This window comes from Narcine bancroftii, chromosome 10 (assembly GCF_036971445.1).
Source record: "Narcine bancroftii isolate sNarBan1 chromosome 10, sNarBan1.hap1, whole genome shotgun sequence".
Classification (NCBI taxonomy): domain Eukaryota; kingdom Metazoa; phylum Chordata; class Chondrichthyes; order Torpediniformes; family Narcinidae; genus Narcine; species Narcine bancroftii.
In genome coordinates, this window is record NC_091478.1 from 16,168,741 (window position 1) to 16,187,682 (window position 18,942).

Consider the following 18,942-nt stretch of genomic DNA (forward strand, 5'->3'; position numbering starts at 1 on the left):
CTCCAGACAATCTGTGACTCCGACAAGTTGCCTTTCATCTGTTGCCTTTTTGTAAACAGCAATCCATTAGTGAAGTTACTTGGGCACTCTCCAAAGCTTTTGCAAAGGCTCTGGGCCAAAATTTCTAGCATGAGCAAAGTTCCAGTATTTTAAATAAAATCTGTTTTTAAAGTTTGTATGTGACCTACACTAAAAAAAACCTGCCCAAATTTATCTCCCAAAAACTTATCTATATACTCTGTCACAGAACATATTGATCATAATAATAATAATATAAAATATAAGGTATAATTTAAAGTTGTGGAGCACAGTTAACTTTAATGAGTTGAAGCAGGGCTTCACAGATTGGAATCAAACATTGGAAGTCAAAATACTTATTGAACAATTGGATGCCAGGTGGAAAGCATTGTCTCAGGTACAGAAATGTTATATTTTCATAATTAAACACGTTCTGAATGAAAGGAAATATAGATGGTAAAAAAGGTGTTTTGATAAATCAGAGGTTCAAAATGAATACATTACAGACAAAAATCCATAAAAGAGACAAAGAATGCATTTGCGACCAACACAAAGGAAATTCAGAGTACTTTATAAAAGAAAGTGGCTGCCTCATAGCTTTAGAAACCCAATTCAATTCTGACTTTGGCTGCTATCTGTGTGGAGCTTGCATGTTCTCCTTGTCACCGTGTAAATTTCTTCTGGGTGCTCCAGTTTCCATCTGCATTCCAAAAACCCATGCATTAGTAAGTTAGGTGGCCACCATCAAGTGGAGGAACCTGGGGATAATTGTTAAGAACATAGAGAGAAGAAAAAATGGGATTACAGGAAAGATGTAAGAGGTAAGTTTTACACACAAGAGAGTGATGGGTACATGGAATGCACTGCTGGCACTGGTGTTGGAAGGTACCTACAGAAGGATTTTTTAAGAGACTATTAAATGAGAGAAAAAAAGGAGGTGAATGCTGTAGGGAAATTCTAGGCAGCTGTTAGAGAAGGTTATTGGGTTGGCAGTACACTGTGGGCGAAGGGTTAGTGCTGTGTTGTGAATTTATATGTTCAGTGTAAGTAGGTGATGGATGACCAGCTTGTTCTTAATGGGCCAAAGCACCTGTTTTCAGGATGTATCTCTCCTGTACTCCAGAAGAGTAGGGCTGATTAAGGATCCAAAAGAAGTTATTTTCATACTGGCAGAGAGCATGACTTTGCAACTGATATTACCACAAAAGAGAATACTGCCAAAGGAGGAAGTAACTGCAACATAAAGTGTGATTAAAAAAAAATCGATAAAATAAGAGAGGCACTTCAAAGGCTGGTGATATTCAAAGCTGAGAAGACACCTGCTCTGCACACCACACACCTGCTGATGCACACCACACACATCCTCTAGATGGTGCCACAGGGCATGATGTTGTCACTCCGTGAATGGCAAGCATCATTTTGCTGCTGAATGACAAAGTATAGCCATTGCAATTTTATATTTTATGTCTGTACACAAAGGGCATTGTTGTTGTTTCCTTTTTGCAATTCTTTTTGTTCTATAATCCTTAGCTATGAAATGTTGAACCATTTTGGGTGCTGACTCATTTTGGTTTCTGAATTTAATTTAATTCTCATTCTGGTTTCAAATACCTCTGCGATTTTACTCTTCCTTATGACTGTAATGCCCTTCCGATCTGCAACTTATGAGATTTTTTTTTCATGAATTTAGAGTTACCACACAATAACAGGGTCTTCCGGTCCACGAGTGCATGCTGCCCAAATACACCCATGCGACTAATTAACCTACTAACCCAGTACATCTTTGGAACATGGGTGGAAACTGGAAGAAACCCACACAGACTCGAGGAGGACATATAAACTCTTTACCTATAGTCCCAGATTCATATCTGGATCACTGGCGCAGTAATAACATTGTGCTCCCCAGTACACTAACTATGCCACCCACAATTTTGAAGTTAGAGTCTCTTTTTCCTTTGTTTTAATTGCAAAAATCTGAAACTCCCTCCAAAACCGCTCAATCTATCTTTTAAGATGTTTCTTAAATAACCTTTTGATCAATAGACATATTTTCTTATCAGCTTAATATCAATTATTTTCTGATTCCTATTCTATGAAATTCCAATTGAAATATGTTGGATGTTTTGCTGCTTTGAATGTGCTTTGTAATTGAAGACATTCTTGTGGAAATTTGTGAGGTTCGAGTAATTCCTGCCCTGGGTAGCTCATTGGGTAAAGACACACAACCATTGTGTGGATAGGATAGTCTCTTGTTCATTTCTACGTGTGCATTTATTTATTCTATTTTATCTTGATTAACACAAACCACTTAAGGGAAGGCTGACTGAAGGAATATTTGAAAGCAAAAATGGGCAACCTTACATAGTTTCTTTCTGCTCCATTAAATTTGAAGATCAATATGATCAATATGTACCATTTCCCCTATTATATTGTGTTTTCCACTGTTAAAATAGTTCTGCTTTTGACATTCCCGGCAAAGATCAGAAGGGAACGATGTGTGCCCAGAAATCTGCAGTTCTCTTGGGAAGTGATAATGTTCTTGGTCACGTCGGAACCAGATCGTAAAATAGATGAGGCAGGCCTGGGTCCCACAAGATCTTTACAATATAATAAAAGGTAAACTATCTCTTAATCTTCACCATGTTGCCTCAATACTTTTAAACATGCACAGGAAGTTGCCGCCATTGCCTCCTGCCCAAGGAATAAAGAGGGGAGGAGGAGAATGGACACTGCCTTAAGCAAGTGAGGAAACTGGGCAAGTCTTATTGCAGATCAGTAATGGTTCTTGACTGGAATGGAAGAACTTAGTGTCAAGCAGCATCTGCGAGGCGAGGAGGCGGAATTGACTCAGAACCTTTCCTCGAGAGCAGATAGCCAGTAAAAGGATCCAAAATAAGTCTTGTTGAAGGGTTTGATTTGAAATGCCACCAGTTCCTTTTTTTCCCTGAATGAAGCTGCTCTATAGTACTTGTCCGATGTCTTTATTTACTTGTGGAAGATTGCCAAGTTACATTGGCAACAGGGCAGTCCTCCCAGAATCATTGGACTGTTCTCTACCCAGGCCCACCCAATGATCTATCCTAGGCACTACCATGTATCAATGGCAGCTGGATGTCCTCCAATGGAATGGGGAAGCCAAGCCTCCCTGATTGGCAACTGGGAAAGCAAGATTCCCGGCTTTGCTGGTGTAAAAGTAGTGAGAAGGATTTTTAATAGTTTAAAATATCTCTGATATTCAGTGACATTTTAAAAAAACTACACCTTCCTCCTCATATTGCCATAGCCAAAGACTAAGGTAAAATAGGAGAAAGCCATTTGCTCCACTTCCACCCTCGCCTTGCTACCCACTCATATCTCAGAGCCTCTTTCCTGCAGTAACCCCATATTACTTGATCTTCTTAAGAAATGAATTTATCAATTCCTGTCTTGTGCACAGTAAAACCCCCAGCATCTGATACCTATGGGGATTGGTATATGCCGGATAACTGAATTTTCCAGTTGCTTGAGATGGTGTGTTGACAATTTTAAACTTCCATATTTTTTATTCATTTATTTTCCACGATGTTTTTTGCCAGTTGCTTGAGGTTTCCAGTTGCTTGAATTCCAAATAACGGGGATTTTAAATTTAAATTTTTTAAATTTAGACATACAGCACAGTAAACAGGCCATTTTGGCCCACGAGTCCATGCTGCCCAGTTTACACCCAATTAACCTACACCCCCCCGGTACATTTCGAATGGTGGGAGGGAACCAGAGCCCCTGGGAAAACCCATGCTGACACAGGGAGAATGTTCAAACTCCTTACAGTGTAGGATTTGAACCCCGGTCCCGATTGCGGGTGCTGCAAAGGCATTGCTCTAACCAATGCGCCAGTCGTGCTGCCAAATTTTACTCTGCTTGCAGGGACTGGTCCTCCACCACTTGTGCAGGGGATTCCAAAGATTAATGGCCCTTTGGTGTAAAGTTTTTTTTTTAATTTTTCTCACCTCAATCCTGAACACCTGACTACTTATATGTGTGACCAAAGGTTCTAAACACCCCAGTAAGGGAAGCAATGTTACTGCATAACCCTGTTAAGCCTTGTAAGAATATAATATTACAATGAAATTACGTATTCTTCTCAGCTCTATAGTATTTTTGCATCTCCCAGTAGGGAGATGCAACATCCACCCACCCTCCCAATCCTCAGAGTCAATCTGGAGAACCTTCTATCCCACATTTTCTTTCCTTATCACTGCCCTGGTTCTTCTTTTGCTGAAATCTGACACTGGAAGATTAGGAAACTTTGTTAATATTATAAGCCTTCTCCTTTGATCCAGTACTGTCCTTAACTTGTCTTATTAATGCGACTGGACCTATTTTCCTGTTAGGGTTTTGTGTAAACAATTTCATAATCCTTTGAATATTAGTCATTGCTTTTTTTAAGCATCATACCTTTGAATATTTCCTCCCCCTCACCCCCCCCATCTACTTTTCTACTTTTGCCTGATCAAATTCTCTTGCAAGACTAACATACCATTTGCCACCCTAGTGGCAAGCAGTGCCCTGCAAGTTTACTTGTGATGCAAATACAACACAGCCAGATGCCTCTGATCATGTGACCCAGCTGTTAAACTAACCATATTTGAATGAGAAAACCATCAAATGCATTCCATGAATTTGTTTACCACTAACTTGACTGGATGAATCTGTATGTGGATTATAATTTCCCATATTTAGGACGTTTCCGGTACCTCTAATTTTCTAATACAGTAAGACCCCTGGTATCTGACACCCATGGAGATTGGTAGATTCGGACAAGTGTATTTTCTGGTTGCTTGAGACTAACTCTTGCAATGCCTAATGAATACTCCTGCATTAAGTATAAACAGTATAAGGACAAAAATACTACACTGTACTTACACTGAACAAATTTCACTTGCATGAATATATAAACCTTAAAGCATTTTACTTTCCTTTCAGCCACATTCTTTGAAAACATTCAACTGTTGCTGCATTTGCAGGTTCCTCCCCCCTCCATGGAGCTGCCCAAAATTTGAACAATAGCATTATAGATAATTAACACCCCCCCACCCCCAAGTTTACAGTCCGAGATGACTAAGCAGGAATAAGGAGACACTTTATGGGAGTCATCCAAACGGCGAGCAGCATCAACCAGCTCTTCATCCTGGATGACACCATTTTATTCAAACACAACTTTATTTAAGAGCTGCTATGAGCAAAGCACAACCAAGGCCCTCTTTTGGCTGAATATTTGCTCCCATTTTCACTAAAGGTTTATGTGTTACTTCAGAGAACATTTACAATTTTAAATTTTGTATTTTTACCTATTATTTTCTTCTTATTTATTTCAAGTTTTTTTTGTGTCATTTGCTTGAAGCTGCTGGTGCCAAGGGTTTTACTTCATAATTGCTATTTTTGACATTACCAGTAATTCTTGGGCCCATATTCAACTCCTACAATTAGTTTGCCCGGCCCACAAATCTAAATGTTTCTACTTGATTTTCTGATCTATGATCCCACTTCTCAACCTTTTATTCAATTCTCTATTATCAAGACAACTCCTCCATTTTAAAAAAATGCTTATAATCCATAATATCCTGGACAATTTAAATCTCTGCCATGATTACAGTGCAGCCTCATCTCCATAATTGCTAGTAAATAATAACCATTTATTTCTCTTTGTTCTGGAAGCTGTGGACATTCAGGTAGAGTTTCATTTTTTGTCTTTTTATATTTTTTCCAGTTCTGACACTAATTAGAGATATACTGTATGCTCTGTCTCTTCCTAGCAGACAATGGTTATCATAATTGATGCAGTAGTATATTGTCCTCTTGCTTTACCTTCTAAATTTCTTCTCACCAGAATCCTCTCCTGTCTGTTTATTTTAAGTCTTATCTACAGCCCGAGTTAATGATTCACTGAGACACTGCCCATAGGCTGATTCAAGAGCTCCCTTTTCCTTAGTATCATTACCAGCACCCCATGAATTAAACTCATTTCCCCACATCAACTCCCTGTTGATTCAATGCTAATTTGCCCATGGTTCAGCCTGTAATGAGATGATTATTTCCTTCACTGTGCTGCATTTTAAATTGGACTCGAGCCAATCATTCAGCAGAATCTTTGTCTTATCCATTTTAAAAATTCCCACATGGAGCAAGGATAATTATAATTGGACCTTTCCTCTCTCACATCAAATTCCTCTTTTGCTCTAACAAAATGTCCTCAGCTCTTGTTAGAGGTAGACAGCACATCCTTTGGTACCCCTGCTTATGCTGGACAAAACAATGCATATAAACTATTTACACTTTCATAATTACATTCCTTTTCACTCCCTCAAAATAAATGTCCTCTGACACTACACACTTTACTGCCCATCCTTCTAACAGACTCTTCTTTCTTGACACAGATTGGAAGAATTATTTAGCTGGTTTACAAATACAATTGGCAGAGACTCCTCCAGTGTAACATTACGTCAAGTACGTAGAAGTCCCCGTTCCACCGATGGTGATTTATTTTGTATTATTATTGCCAAGCTGCCAGTAGGTGACTGACAGAGAGAAATTGCAGGGTTGTAAAGATGGTATGCTTTGCTTTTTGTGGCAGGGCCCGAATCATGAAAAGGGCAAGGTTATAAAGTAGTTGATGAGTGCCAGCCCAATAATGCACAGGTTAGCCTTTTTATAATCTGTATGTGTGAATCTTTTGATTTATGGTTAATGGTGACAAAAGTAGAGGATCTGGACTTTTTGAAAACTCTCAAACTTTTTAAATTTAGCGGGCTTTTATTTACATGCGTAAGTGCCACAGGGGCACAGCAGCAACCATGTATAGCATGTGTATTTACAAACCCATAACAGTGGATCCTAAAAAAACTTTGTGGTAGGAAGAGAAAGAAGAACATGTTGAAATTGAGTGACCAACTTGAAATAATTAATAAACCAATACTGTTCTACTGGAAACATACGGTTACGGCATAAAAAAAAGGCTACTGCAGAAAAGTCCATGGGAACAGTTAGTAAATGTGTGGAGCTTCAGCTTCAAGATGTCCTGTATGTGCACATGGTGCAGAATGATCTTATCACCAAGAAATTACAAGGTCATATACGAAAGTATTTAAAGAAAGCAAAAGAAGCATCAGGCAGTACAGTGTTCCATCCACAAGGCAGTGCAGCTTTATTCCTCCTTAAGTGTGATTTTTAAAATTACTGCTCGAGAATTTGGTAAATACCAAAATTTGGGCAGACCCAATCTTTGAACAGTTCGGACTTGGACTGTAATTTATCTTCTGCCCCACCTTCAACATGTGTGCTCTCCAAGGCAACAATTTTCCAAAGTTGCCCCTGTATTGTCCATAAGGTTGAATTCAATATATTAAAAGCAGAAACATTCAGGAGGTAAGGAAGCATCTGTTGAGAATTAAAATGCTCACGTTTCAAGTGTTAAGACCCCTGATTAAAACTGGAGGCTTTATAGAATTATGAGCACTGGCTTCCTCCAAAATAGATGCTGAATGATGCCAGAGCCATTGTTAATATTAAATTTGAGGTTGATAGATTGCTATCCAATATTTATGGTGAATGTTTTGGTGTATTGAGTTAGTCCATAGATCAGCAACAATTGTTTTGAACAGCTGGAATGTTTTGAAGGAAAAATTAGACCATCGTATGTCATGTTTCTGCTGACTTGACACATGAAGTTCAAGTTGTCTAATAATTAACACTATAAAAATTATATTGTAGACTTCACGCTTCACATGCTCAACCTTCTAAAAAAATGAAATGTGAATCATATTTAGTATTTATGGTTAAACTGACTGAAAGAGTGATTGCCAGCAATCATTGCTTCATCTAGTTTTTTTAAAACATACCTGCATAAATTAGCATTTCACCGGAACACTCTGAGTTTGGTTTCAGTAAATCGACTTGAAATATGCAGTAAGTGTTGCTTTTATACTTCTGCTGTCTTTCTCTGATGGACCCTTGGTAAAGTGTTCAGAAATATATCCAAATTCATTATTGTTTGGACATAATGAATATTTAGATATGGAAAGTTCATGAATTTTATTACAATGGTTTGTGCTGATAGACTCCTGGCGTAATTGTGATTTTACTTCAACAAATAACTCCATCAGTCTTGTGTTCTTATTTTGATTATCTAATTGAGTAACTAAATTATTTAAAAACACGCACGCACGCACGCACGCACACACACACACACACACACACACACACACACACACACACACACACACACACACACACACACACACACACACACACACACACACACACACACACACACACACACACACACACACACATCCATCAGTAGCAAAATCAACTTTTGTTGCCCATAGACTCTTAACTTTTGTTCTGTAGATGGTCAAAAAATGTTGATATGAGTCACACAGCAGAGCATCCAACTTCTAATCAGCTTTGTAGACACAGGATAATTGTGACTGTTGTGGTAAGTGACCGGCATTGATACTGGAGAACTGTGTTCATGGGGAGAGGGGTTAGGCTCTCTTATGCAAAAATGTGAATGAGTTTGTTCTATAACTTTTTCTCCAAGTTTCTCATTGATCACAATAGTTTTTAGAATGTGTCGGGTTAAAGGTAATAATTGTAGTTTTGGTTCAACTGCATATTTTAGGCCATATGGAGATACAGGTATTCTAAATGTATTAACATTATTTACTTTGAACATGCTGGTTTGCATATTTTTATCAAGAATAAAAAGTGGTAATTATCATGACTTAATTTATTGTAGCATAAGTCCTTTGCAGTTAAATTATTTAAATAACATACAAGTACAATATGAAAAGGTAATATTTTCCATGTCTATACATGAATGCAAAGAGAAATTATTTTCCTTGTTTCTTGTTTATTTTTCACAGAAGGAAAAATACCCTGTTGAAAATATGCTTTCATCCAAAACTTCAACGAAATGGCTGGCTTATTTTTAAATAAGCTCTGTTATAAGAAGTAAAATATTACTGATACTAATTTAGTGACATATTTTGTTATCCATGTGCTCAAATGGCCAATGTTCTCATCTCATCGCTCATCATCAAATTCACTTTTGTATTTAAAATATCTCTTTGACCTCTCAAAAGTAGTAACCAAAATAGTTCAAAGCGTTCCAAGTGAATTGATAAAATTAAGTGCCTAGCCAAATTGAAAACTTGAAACCCTGTGTTTATACAGAAGGCTTAAAATGTAAATGAAGACCAAGTTTATTTGACCAATGCTTCTGTAAATAATCTTGGCATAGTTAATGATGTTCGTTTAGAGTTCAGATTTGAGTAATGAATTGCTACTCACTTAATTGTATTGCTTTGATAACCTGGAACAGCACTGACCAGGGAACAAAATTAATGGATTTCATATGGTGATTTGTGTGACATTCTGAATAATGATCTTCAATAGTGACCTGATTTAATAGAACACATTTTATCGAATTTGGAGTGGGAAGTCTTTTCACTGTGATATTATGCAGAGAGGCGACCAGAATGTAGAAAAGCCTAATAGAACTCCGTCATTCATTTCTCATTTTTGTACTTGCAGGTCTTGCTATAGCCAGTGCACTTGTAGATATTTCACAACAAAAGCCAAGTGAGAGCAAAGAGAAGACTTCAGCAGTTAGGAACAGAAAGCAGCTCCCTCCAACACATCAAGGAACTTGTGTATAAAAAAATTAAAACTGCACTTGTTTATTCTTTGAGCTGTTCTCATTTTTGATATGGCTTTGATTTAAAGCCACACAACAGCCTCAGTTTTTCAAGAGGCTGCAAGATAAGAATATTTTAAAAAAAATGTGCCCCGTCATCTTCTATAAGAAGTCAGCAATGGGTCTTACACCGGTGGATAGAGGTCACACTTATCTTCCACGCCGTCAGTTTGATTTATTGCGTTTTCACACCATTAACCGTGTTTGTAAATATGATTGCGGAAATAAAATTAGATATGTTAAATGACCACAGAAATGTTATTTTCATTTTAGCCACATGCTGATGGCAATTGATTGTGTTTGACTATCAATATTTAAGGATGTTAAAGTATTAATGCAAATGTGTTAACAGAATGTTTTTGAAATATGCAGTACTGCAACTTTGGTAAATGTGAAGGGAAGGAAAGAAAGGCATAAATATTAATGCATTTGTTATCGTCCCAGAAATTTCCAATTATCTGCATTCTGAAGAGGTCATGGAATAATACTGTAGTGTGCAGTTTGATTCATGGTTACTTGCATGTTACAGTGTTGGTGAATCAATAATTAGAAATCCATTGTATGTTAATTATTTGAACAAAATATACATCTGCAATTTATGATACTCCTTGATTCTAATTGAATCAAGTGGGCATTTGCATCCAAGAGAAATCCACACATAACCACATTTTCTCAACATTTCTATTAAACAAAGCCTTTTAGTGTATGTTGACCAACAACTGGCTGTAACTGAAGAAAACACAATGCATCCAAGCATGGAAAGCAGATGGTGCAGACACTCTCGGCATTCAACCAACTTTGATGAACATTGATTGGTATGGTAACAAAGAAATGAAGGACATGGGGTGGAAGAAAATGAATTTGTGGTCTTTTTTCAGGTACTGGATGATTTAGATCATTGATTTTATTGCAATAAAATTTTCAGAAGAATATATATTTTCCTTGATTTAGGAAAGTGCTCTAATTTTTTTTCTGTTAAAGTGCAACCCATCTGATAGTTGCCATGAAACACTTGGTTCTGTAAAATATCTATTCTGATTTTAATATTTCAAGGCAGGCAATCTAGTAAAATTATAGGATCAATAATCTTGGACTGCCCCCATTATATAAATAGAAGCTGTTCTTTTCATGAAACATATTTGTGTTGAATTGCACTGAATTGTGGGATTTTAGTTCCAACCTATAATGGATTCACTTTTAAGTCAACACATATTAAGGATTGATTGAAGCTCATTTTTTCATGTCTCATCTTTTGAGCAAGGGGTTCAGTGATTTTGTTTTTTTAACTCATTTCTGTCTTGCCACCCAGTTCATTAATTTGTAAATACCACATCTGTAAATACACATCTGACAACATTAGTCAGGTGATTGCACAAAGATGTATTTTACACTGAAATGTTTAGATTTGTATCATTAAAGAACAGCTCACTGAAGTTCTGTGTTAATCTGGGCCTATGTAAAACAAATTTGAAGTTTCAACATAATAAAAAAAAACTCATGTCATTTTCTTCTTCAGCACTCTTTCCTGTTTCACGGACAAATATTTTACCATTTATTTTCTGATTTTTTTTTCCCAATGTTCATGGCCTGATAGATGGTAAAAGAAACAAACCTGAATGAGTCCATGAAATGACAACATAGAAATTGCTACAAAATGCGGATCAGAGCTTTGTTACACTTTGAAATTTGATTTAATATCGTATCTTGAGCTCATCTCCCACACTGCTAACAGAAAATTGCACATTTCACCCAAAGGGCAAAGCAAATGGATTCTGACCAAGATGTAGTAACTTATTTGTTTAAAGAGTTAGTTCCAATAGAGGAACAATTCAACAGAAGATACTGATAGCAGCCATAATCAAAATCTTTTGCACAAATTGAATCTTTTAATATAGCATGAGGGTGGGTGGGTGGGGGAAAATGTGGCATAAAATTTCCCTCAGAGGATAAAATTGAAGATTTAGATCGAAAGGCAAGGTCAGTCTTCACTGAGAAGTTTCAGCAAGCGAAGATCATCTGAATTCCATGCTCGACAAGTCCTTAATATAATGGAAAGGTTCAATCGTCTACAGATTTGTCATTCACATTTGTACCAGAGATCAACAAGGAAAAATCTTGATTGTGCAAATCTTATCATGATTAATTGAACATGGTTTTTATTGTTGACATTTGCAATTAAAAGTACCTATTGACAAATTTCTAAGGATAATTCCCAATGCAAAAACCTATTTCAATTGCTCTTATTTCAGGCTTCCATCTTTGATGGTAGAGTTGGTAGTTTCACTTTCCTGTCTCATTTCCTTTGTTCTTTTAGACACTGATTTTTTTAAATTCTGTTCATTGGCAGGTCCTCAACTTCCGGCCTTCTTTTCAGTGGTGCTGTAGATGGCATTTCCCTTTTTCATCTACTTTTATAAACCAATGTCTGATAAAAGCTATTTTATGAAGAAAAGAACCATTTTACCAAAAAAAAAACCTGGTTTTAAAATATTGCATCTCTGATTCATCATTTGCAGCACAGTTTACAGCTGTTATGGAGCCAGTGACCTGGCTTCAAATCTGGCACTGTCTGTAAGGAGTTTGTATGTTCTCCCTATGTCTGCATGGGTTTCCGCTGGGTGGTTCAGTTTCCTCCCACCCTTAAAAAGCATACAGTGGTTGTGGGTTAATTGGGTGTAATTGGGCACCACAGGCTGGAAGGGTCATGTTGTCAGTCTAAAAACTTATAGCTAAACCACAGGAGATCCAGTGTTAAATTAATTCTTTTGTGTGTACCCACATTAGAACTTTATTATTAGATGGGTCACTGTGCAGATTTGGAAAGCAATATTCCTTCCACTTGTTGAAACGTTCTTTTGAAATGCATACTTTATTTGGGGTTCATTGAAACATTTTGTAGAGATTGTGGAAATAATGAAAGAATACAATAAAAATTACAAAGAACAAAAGCTAAAATGTTAGCACATTGAAGAATATGTTTCACTATTAATGTAAGGTAAATAATAATCTGTGGTAAAAAATCTTTCTCAGACTAAGAGCTTGACCCAACTGTGTGTTAGAGAACAACATGCAAAGTACTGCTTTCTTACTGGTGCTTGCAAAGGGATTTCTGGATTTTATTTCTAATGCCTCATTTACTAAGAAGCCATTGATAATTTACCCTTTCATTGATGGGATCCCACTGATTTGTAGAACATGGAAAGTTACAATATCTCTCCAGAATATGTCTTGAACTAAGCAGTTAATAGCGTTTAACAATTTTTCTGGTAAAGAAGTTCAACCATATACAATGTCCTTCAGTCGTGGGAAAGTTGCCAACATATTACAGACTAATCCCATCCAGGTCACGCTCACTTCTCTCCCCTTCCATCAGGCAACATTTGAAAGCTTGAACCTCCAGATTCAACCACAGACACTTTCCTGCTCTTACCATACACTTCAATGGGAAATGATGATGCCCTTGCCCTGTTTAACAGAAAATCTCTACCCTGAACTCCATAACACCATTTTCTGCACTCTGACTTAGTGTAACACTACACCCTGCAATTTTTGTTTTATTACTGCACTATCTACTGTACTTAAGTACGGCTTGACTTTCCTGGCTAGCACGCGTGATAAAGCTGTTGCCCAATACATGTGACAATATACAATTACATTTTTAAAAAGTTACATTTATTATCTTTAAGACTTTTTTGAGAGAAAGCTCTTGGGGGGGGGGGGGGGGGGATTTGTGATAAACCAGAGTAGCAGTTACTCTGAGAGATATACACTTTACTGATAATTTTAACATGAAATAATCTTGAAATGAATATTAAACATATTTAGTAATAACCCATATTCTGTTGTTTCATGTACATCAATTTTTGCAACCAGTTAATGTGTATGAATTGCTAAACTTAATTCGATCTCTATAATTATTGCTACATTGTCTAAATTATTAGATCTAAAAATATCAATTTTAAAATCAAATTTGTTCAGATGGGGAAAAAAAGGAAATTCTGTTTCCTTTAAACACTTGGTAGAGTAGAAAACTGAATTTTGTGAAAATTGACGAGAATACAGTGCGTGGGCTTTTTCAGAAGATGGTCAATTTTATATTTCGGCTGCATGTGAATATCAATAACATTTCCAATGTGAAATGGGATCCAAAGGGACCATGCATCAATGTCACTTTCATATGGTGGAGAGAGGCAAGCTAGCCAGAAAGAGGCAAGTGTGGTTAAGAAGCTATCAGATTGTGAGGATAGAATTGCTATTCTTTTATGCAATCTCAACAAATAATGGATAATATTCATGATGTATTCCACTCTGTCCCATAGTCCGTATCATTTATCAAATTGTATTTTCTTTGTGTTCACTAGTTATTTTTAACTCCACAGAGGATCACAGTGAATGATAATATGAGATCGTTGCAAATGTACATTACTTTCAATACTTTTGGGAAAATAATTAATCTCTCCTACAAATTTTAATTCCGTTTTCCAATACAGTACTATGTGGTAGTCACCTGATGTGCATTCACAAAATGTAGCTTTCCCTACTGGACATCTGATGTTTATGTCCTGCCGGCTTTGGAAGTTCTGAGTTGAGAACCACGGTTTCCCTCTAAAATGTACCTCACTGTATCTGATGCATCGTCAGGCTAGCTCTGCAAGTGTACACATTCCTACCTCGTGTAATCTTTTCACCCTGAATGACAGTGCAGGAAACAGGATGATTGTCGCTCGAGATCATATGCTATTTCACCAGTAAAGCTGCCATTTTTCCTCCTCAGCTGCTTACAGAGTATGCATAACACTGAATAGTTTATCAGCCAAGGAGAGAAACTAAATGTAGGCGTGTAGATGATAAGTTGGTGGACAAAAAAGTAAACTGTTACCAATTCCATGGTTGTGTTAACTTCTGAGATTTCTGATTACATTGGATAAATGTAACATAAGAAAGCACTCCTTGAGCATTCTCTGCAATTCAGCCAGGTCATAGCAGATCTGACCATCAATTTCACTCTTCTCTTAGTTTTTCATCAGCCTTTATTCCACAAAGGATTAAATCTGTCTATCTTGGCCTTGAATTTACTCATATTCTTTGCGTTAGAGAATTACAACTAATTAATAACTCTTCTGGAAAAAGAAATGTCTCCTCATTCTCCGCCTAAAACAAGCAACCCCCAATTGAGAAAGCAGGTTTCCCAGTTCTAGATTATCTTATTTAGCATGAGGTTGGACAAATTTTGGGTTCCATGGCTATCTGCATACAGGAATTGAAATCTCCATGATGAAATGTACAATTCTGTCCCTGGAAATGATGAGAGCTTCTAAGCTGCTGCCAAATGCAAAAGATTAATTTTGAAATGTCGACCTTGATCAATTGACTTTTACACCAAGGTTAGCTGTAGCCAATCAGGAGCCAAATTTTGAGGGGGTACTACGCAAGCCCATTACCACGAGCAGATATGCACAAATAATTTGGAAGATAAATAAGTGAATTAATCCTTATTCACTTGAATTCTGAGGCCATATTCTAATGAAGACGTAAATCTCCCATGTATCCCTTCACTTTTTAATACACTTTTTAACTAGAATTATTTTGTGCCATAACTCAATAGACATGTGAGTGTTTGGTGCTGTGGCAAGACCAATGTGAGCATTTGGGGAATGCTGATGTGCATTAAGATCAAATATTCTCTTTAACTAAAAGTTGAATAATATTGTCAAAATTTACTGCAATCTAACACAATTTTTGCATTAAAAACATCATTGCATAATAAATAAAAACAGATCACCTCTCCACTACCTTAAATTAGGCAACTTGTGTTACACCCAACACTGGATGAGCAGAAGCTTCCTACAATAAAATACTGAAGTCATTTTTTTCCACCATGGCACATGCGATAAAGTTGTGTCAACTGAGGTTGTATAACTTTCCCTAATTCGATCTATTCTCTGTATCAATTGACAGTGACTTCCAGATAAACACCTGAGATTTCAAATTCTAATTTTGCTTTTGACTGCCTCTTTGTCCTCGCTCTCCACCCTCTTATCCTACTCTGTCGCCAAGTCCAGAATGAAATATGGTGATTTTCCAATAATATCTTGTGCATCAATGATTCAATTCATTCCACATGGTTCCATAGTTTCAGCCTCTGAGGGCCTAAAGAAGAGAATTTCCTCCTTAAACTCCCCCATCTCTACCTCTTTTTCCACTGAGATCCTTATTAAAGCCTTCCTTTTTAATCAATCTCTACTGGTATAGCCGATGTGCATGGTGCCGAATTATGTTTGATCGTACTTTTTTGAAGTGTTTTGGGACTGTTTGGGACATCAAAGGATTCTAAAACATACTACTTTAAAGTACTAATTAACGCACTAATCCAACAACTACAGTGTAGCTCCGAGCAAGACTGCACATGTAATATAAGCAATGCTGTGGCCTAGATCAAATTCTGAAAATTAACTTATCACAGAACATCTCCTCATGAATTTGCTGACTAATTTGAGCAGTATACCATTAACTACCCATTATATTTTCCAGCAGTATTAGTTTCATTATTCAGTTTCACATCTGTTTAAATGTTCACTGATAAACCAAATACCTCCAAGGTCTGGAACAATTATGCTTATAGAATGTGAATGTCATCTCAGAAGAATGAACTACAAAAGCCTTAATCTGAAAAGTCATCCTTCAATCTTGTGGTAGTGGACACAGCCCAAGACATCACAGGCAAAACCCTTCCCAGCATTAAGAACATCTACAGGGAAACACTGCCGTCAGAGAGCAGCGACAATTAGCAAGGACCCACTCCACCCAGCACATGCTCTGTTCTCTCTGCTACCATCAGGAAAGAGGTAACGGTGCCACAAGACTCGCACCACCAGGTTCAGGAACAGCTGCTACCCTTCCACCATCAGATTCCTCAGCAACCAACTCAATCTGGTACTCGTACTTTTGCACTTTATTGATTTTTTAAAATTCTCTCTGTATTGCACAGTTTGTTTACATTTCTTTATTTACATGTGTACGTTGTGTACAATTTATTCTGCACTACCAATAAGTGGTGATTCTGCCTCGCCTGCAGGAGAAAGAATCTCGGTTGTATGTGATGTCATGTATGTACTCTGACAATAAATCTGAATCTGCGTGCAACATGATCCGTAAAATCATTCTCCATGAGGTGTCAGTTCTTCTGGTGACAAGAAGAAGGAATGCATGAAAATAATATCACACGACACTACTAATGCTAATTGGGGTAATTAATGCTCTAATTTTTTTTAATAGAAGACAAAAACGACAATTACTGACAGCGATATCATCAAGGAAAACTGTGCTGAATACTTTAACATTCCATTTTTTAAATCAATTCTTGTAAAGTATAAATGATGTGAATGGACTGATATGAGGGTGATTCAAAATTTGCTCCCTTGAGATGTTTTCAAAGAACCAATCTGACAATGTTTGAACCTAACAACAATGTACTGCCAAAGCAATAGAATCATCTTTTGTGTCTGTCTTGATTTAATGATGTTTGGCTTTAAATATTCACTCCAGAGACTGAAGCTCCTTAATGCAGGGCTGTCCTTACTGCAGTAGTGAGATGCTCCTATATGGCCGAAAGTACAACAATGCAGAAGAGACATTAAATTCTGAGAGCATAAGAATTAAGAGCAAGACTAGGTTACATGGCCCTTCAAGCCGTCTGCACCATTCAATAAGATCACTGCTGATCTGGTTTAGCTCTTGGCTCCACTTTCATGTCTGTTCCCATAACTCCTGATTCCCTGTGGAACTAAAATCTGTCAGCCTTGAATATTTTCAATAATTCAACCTTCACAACTCTCTTCAGCAGGGAACATCCAATGATTCATAACCCTCTGAGAGCAGAAATTCATCTTCATTCCTGTCTTAAGTGGGTGACTATAAAGGACACATGGCTTGTAATGGATAAGATTTGGGGTGGAAACAAGGCTCCAAAGCACTTTTTAAAAAAACCCAGCATGGCCAGCTTTTAAGTAGTTATTTTCATAATTGCTGGTTGTGGAACTTTACGGAAATTGCCTGCTGTGTTTGCCTATGTTAACATAATGAGTGACTACTTCACGAGTACTTCATCGGCTGTGAAGGACATTGTGATATCTCTAATCATGGGAGACACTACATAATGTAATTTTGTTACTGTTCAAAGTAAACTTGGTGGAGATTCCAGCTATTTCACTTTCTGGCCTTCATGTTTTAATGAATGAACTATTGGTAGGTCAATTAGTTGTTTGGATATGCCTTTAAATAATCCCATTGAATAAATTTACTCTGTACTGAACCTTCAGTTGTTTGCAAAAAAAAAAGCCTATCTGATCTCTAACATAGTCAATAAATTCAGGTTTCTTTAATAACATTTCATTAAATCTCCAATGGTAAGTAGTTTCTGCCAATACATGAACTTAGTAATAACAAATGATCAGACAAAATCCTACTCTTATATTCAGCTTGAGTAATTCTACCTTGCAATTGTGCCAATACCAAAAATAAATCAATTCTAGAAAATGAATCATGATGGCCAGAATAGAATGAAAAATCATTTTCAGTTGGATTCATCTGCCTCCATATTTCCACTAAATTTAAGTCTCTCATCAACTCAGTTATTCTTTTAGCCATTTTAGTTTTTTTCACAGTTTTTGGAGATTTATCCAATAATGGATCCAAACAGCAATTGAAGTCCCCTCCTACCAAAATATTCTCATTCAATTGATTCAGATTCAAAAATGTATCGTAACAAATTCTACATCATTTTTATTTGGTGCATACACATTCATCAGGGTCCAGGCTTCTGAAAATATTTGAATTAACCTTCAACACTCTACCTGCATTGGCAGAAAAAGACTCCAAAATAAAAGGCACTTTTTTATGTATCAAAATTTCTACCCTTCTAGCCTAAGAATTAAAAGATGATGCTATCATATGACTGAGCCAATCCTGTTTCAGCTTCAAGTGTCCTTTCTTGGTCAAACGAGTCTCTTACAAAAATGCAATATCCACCTTCATCTTCTTAATATAGTCATTTTATCGGATGATTAAGCCCTTTTACATTAAATGTCGCAAAATTCAAATTATTCATTGTTCCCATTAACGTGGCACCTGGCACAGCTAACCCTTACACAAATTAAAAGCTCCTAAAAGAAATTCTGAAACTACTACAT

General features: G+C 36.8%; 1 protein-coding gene across 3 annotated transcripts in view; it reads left to right on the top strand.

The window, feature by feature from the left end:
* atrnl1b (attractin-like 1b) overlaps positions 1-11,630 on the top strand; it is a 617,494-nt gene extending 605,864 nt beyond the window's left edge. The window contains exons 29-30 of one of the 3 annotated variants that reach the window (XR_011345361.1): positions 8,404-8,491; positions 8,922-9,553. Coding sequence is in view for 2 of the 3 variants with exons in the window: in XM_069900005.1 (XP_069756106.1) it covers positions 9,592-9,716 (125 nt within the window). In the remaining variant the exon portion in view is untranslated. Of the gene's footprint in view, positions 1-8,403; positions 8,659-8,921; positions 9,554-9,591 lie in introns of those variants that run through there. The other 2 variants (XM_069900005.1, XM_069900007.1) reach the window with 2 other exon arrangements.
* The last annotated feature ends 7,312 nt before the right edge of the window (positions 11,631-18,942 follow it).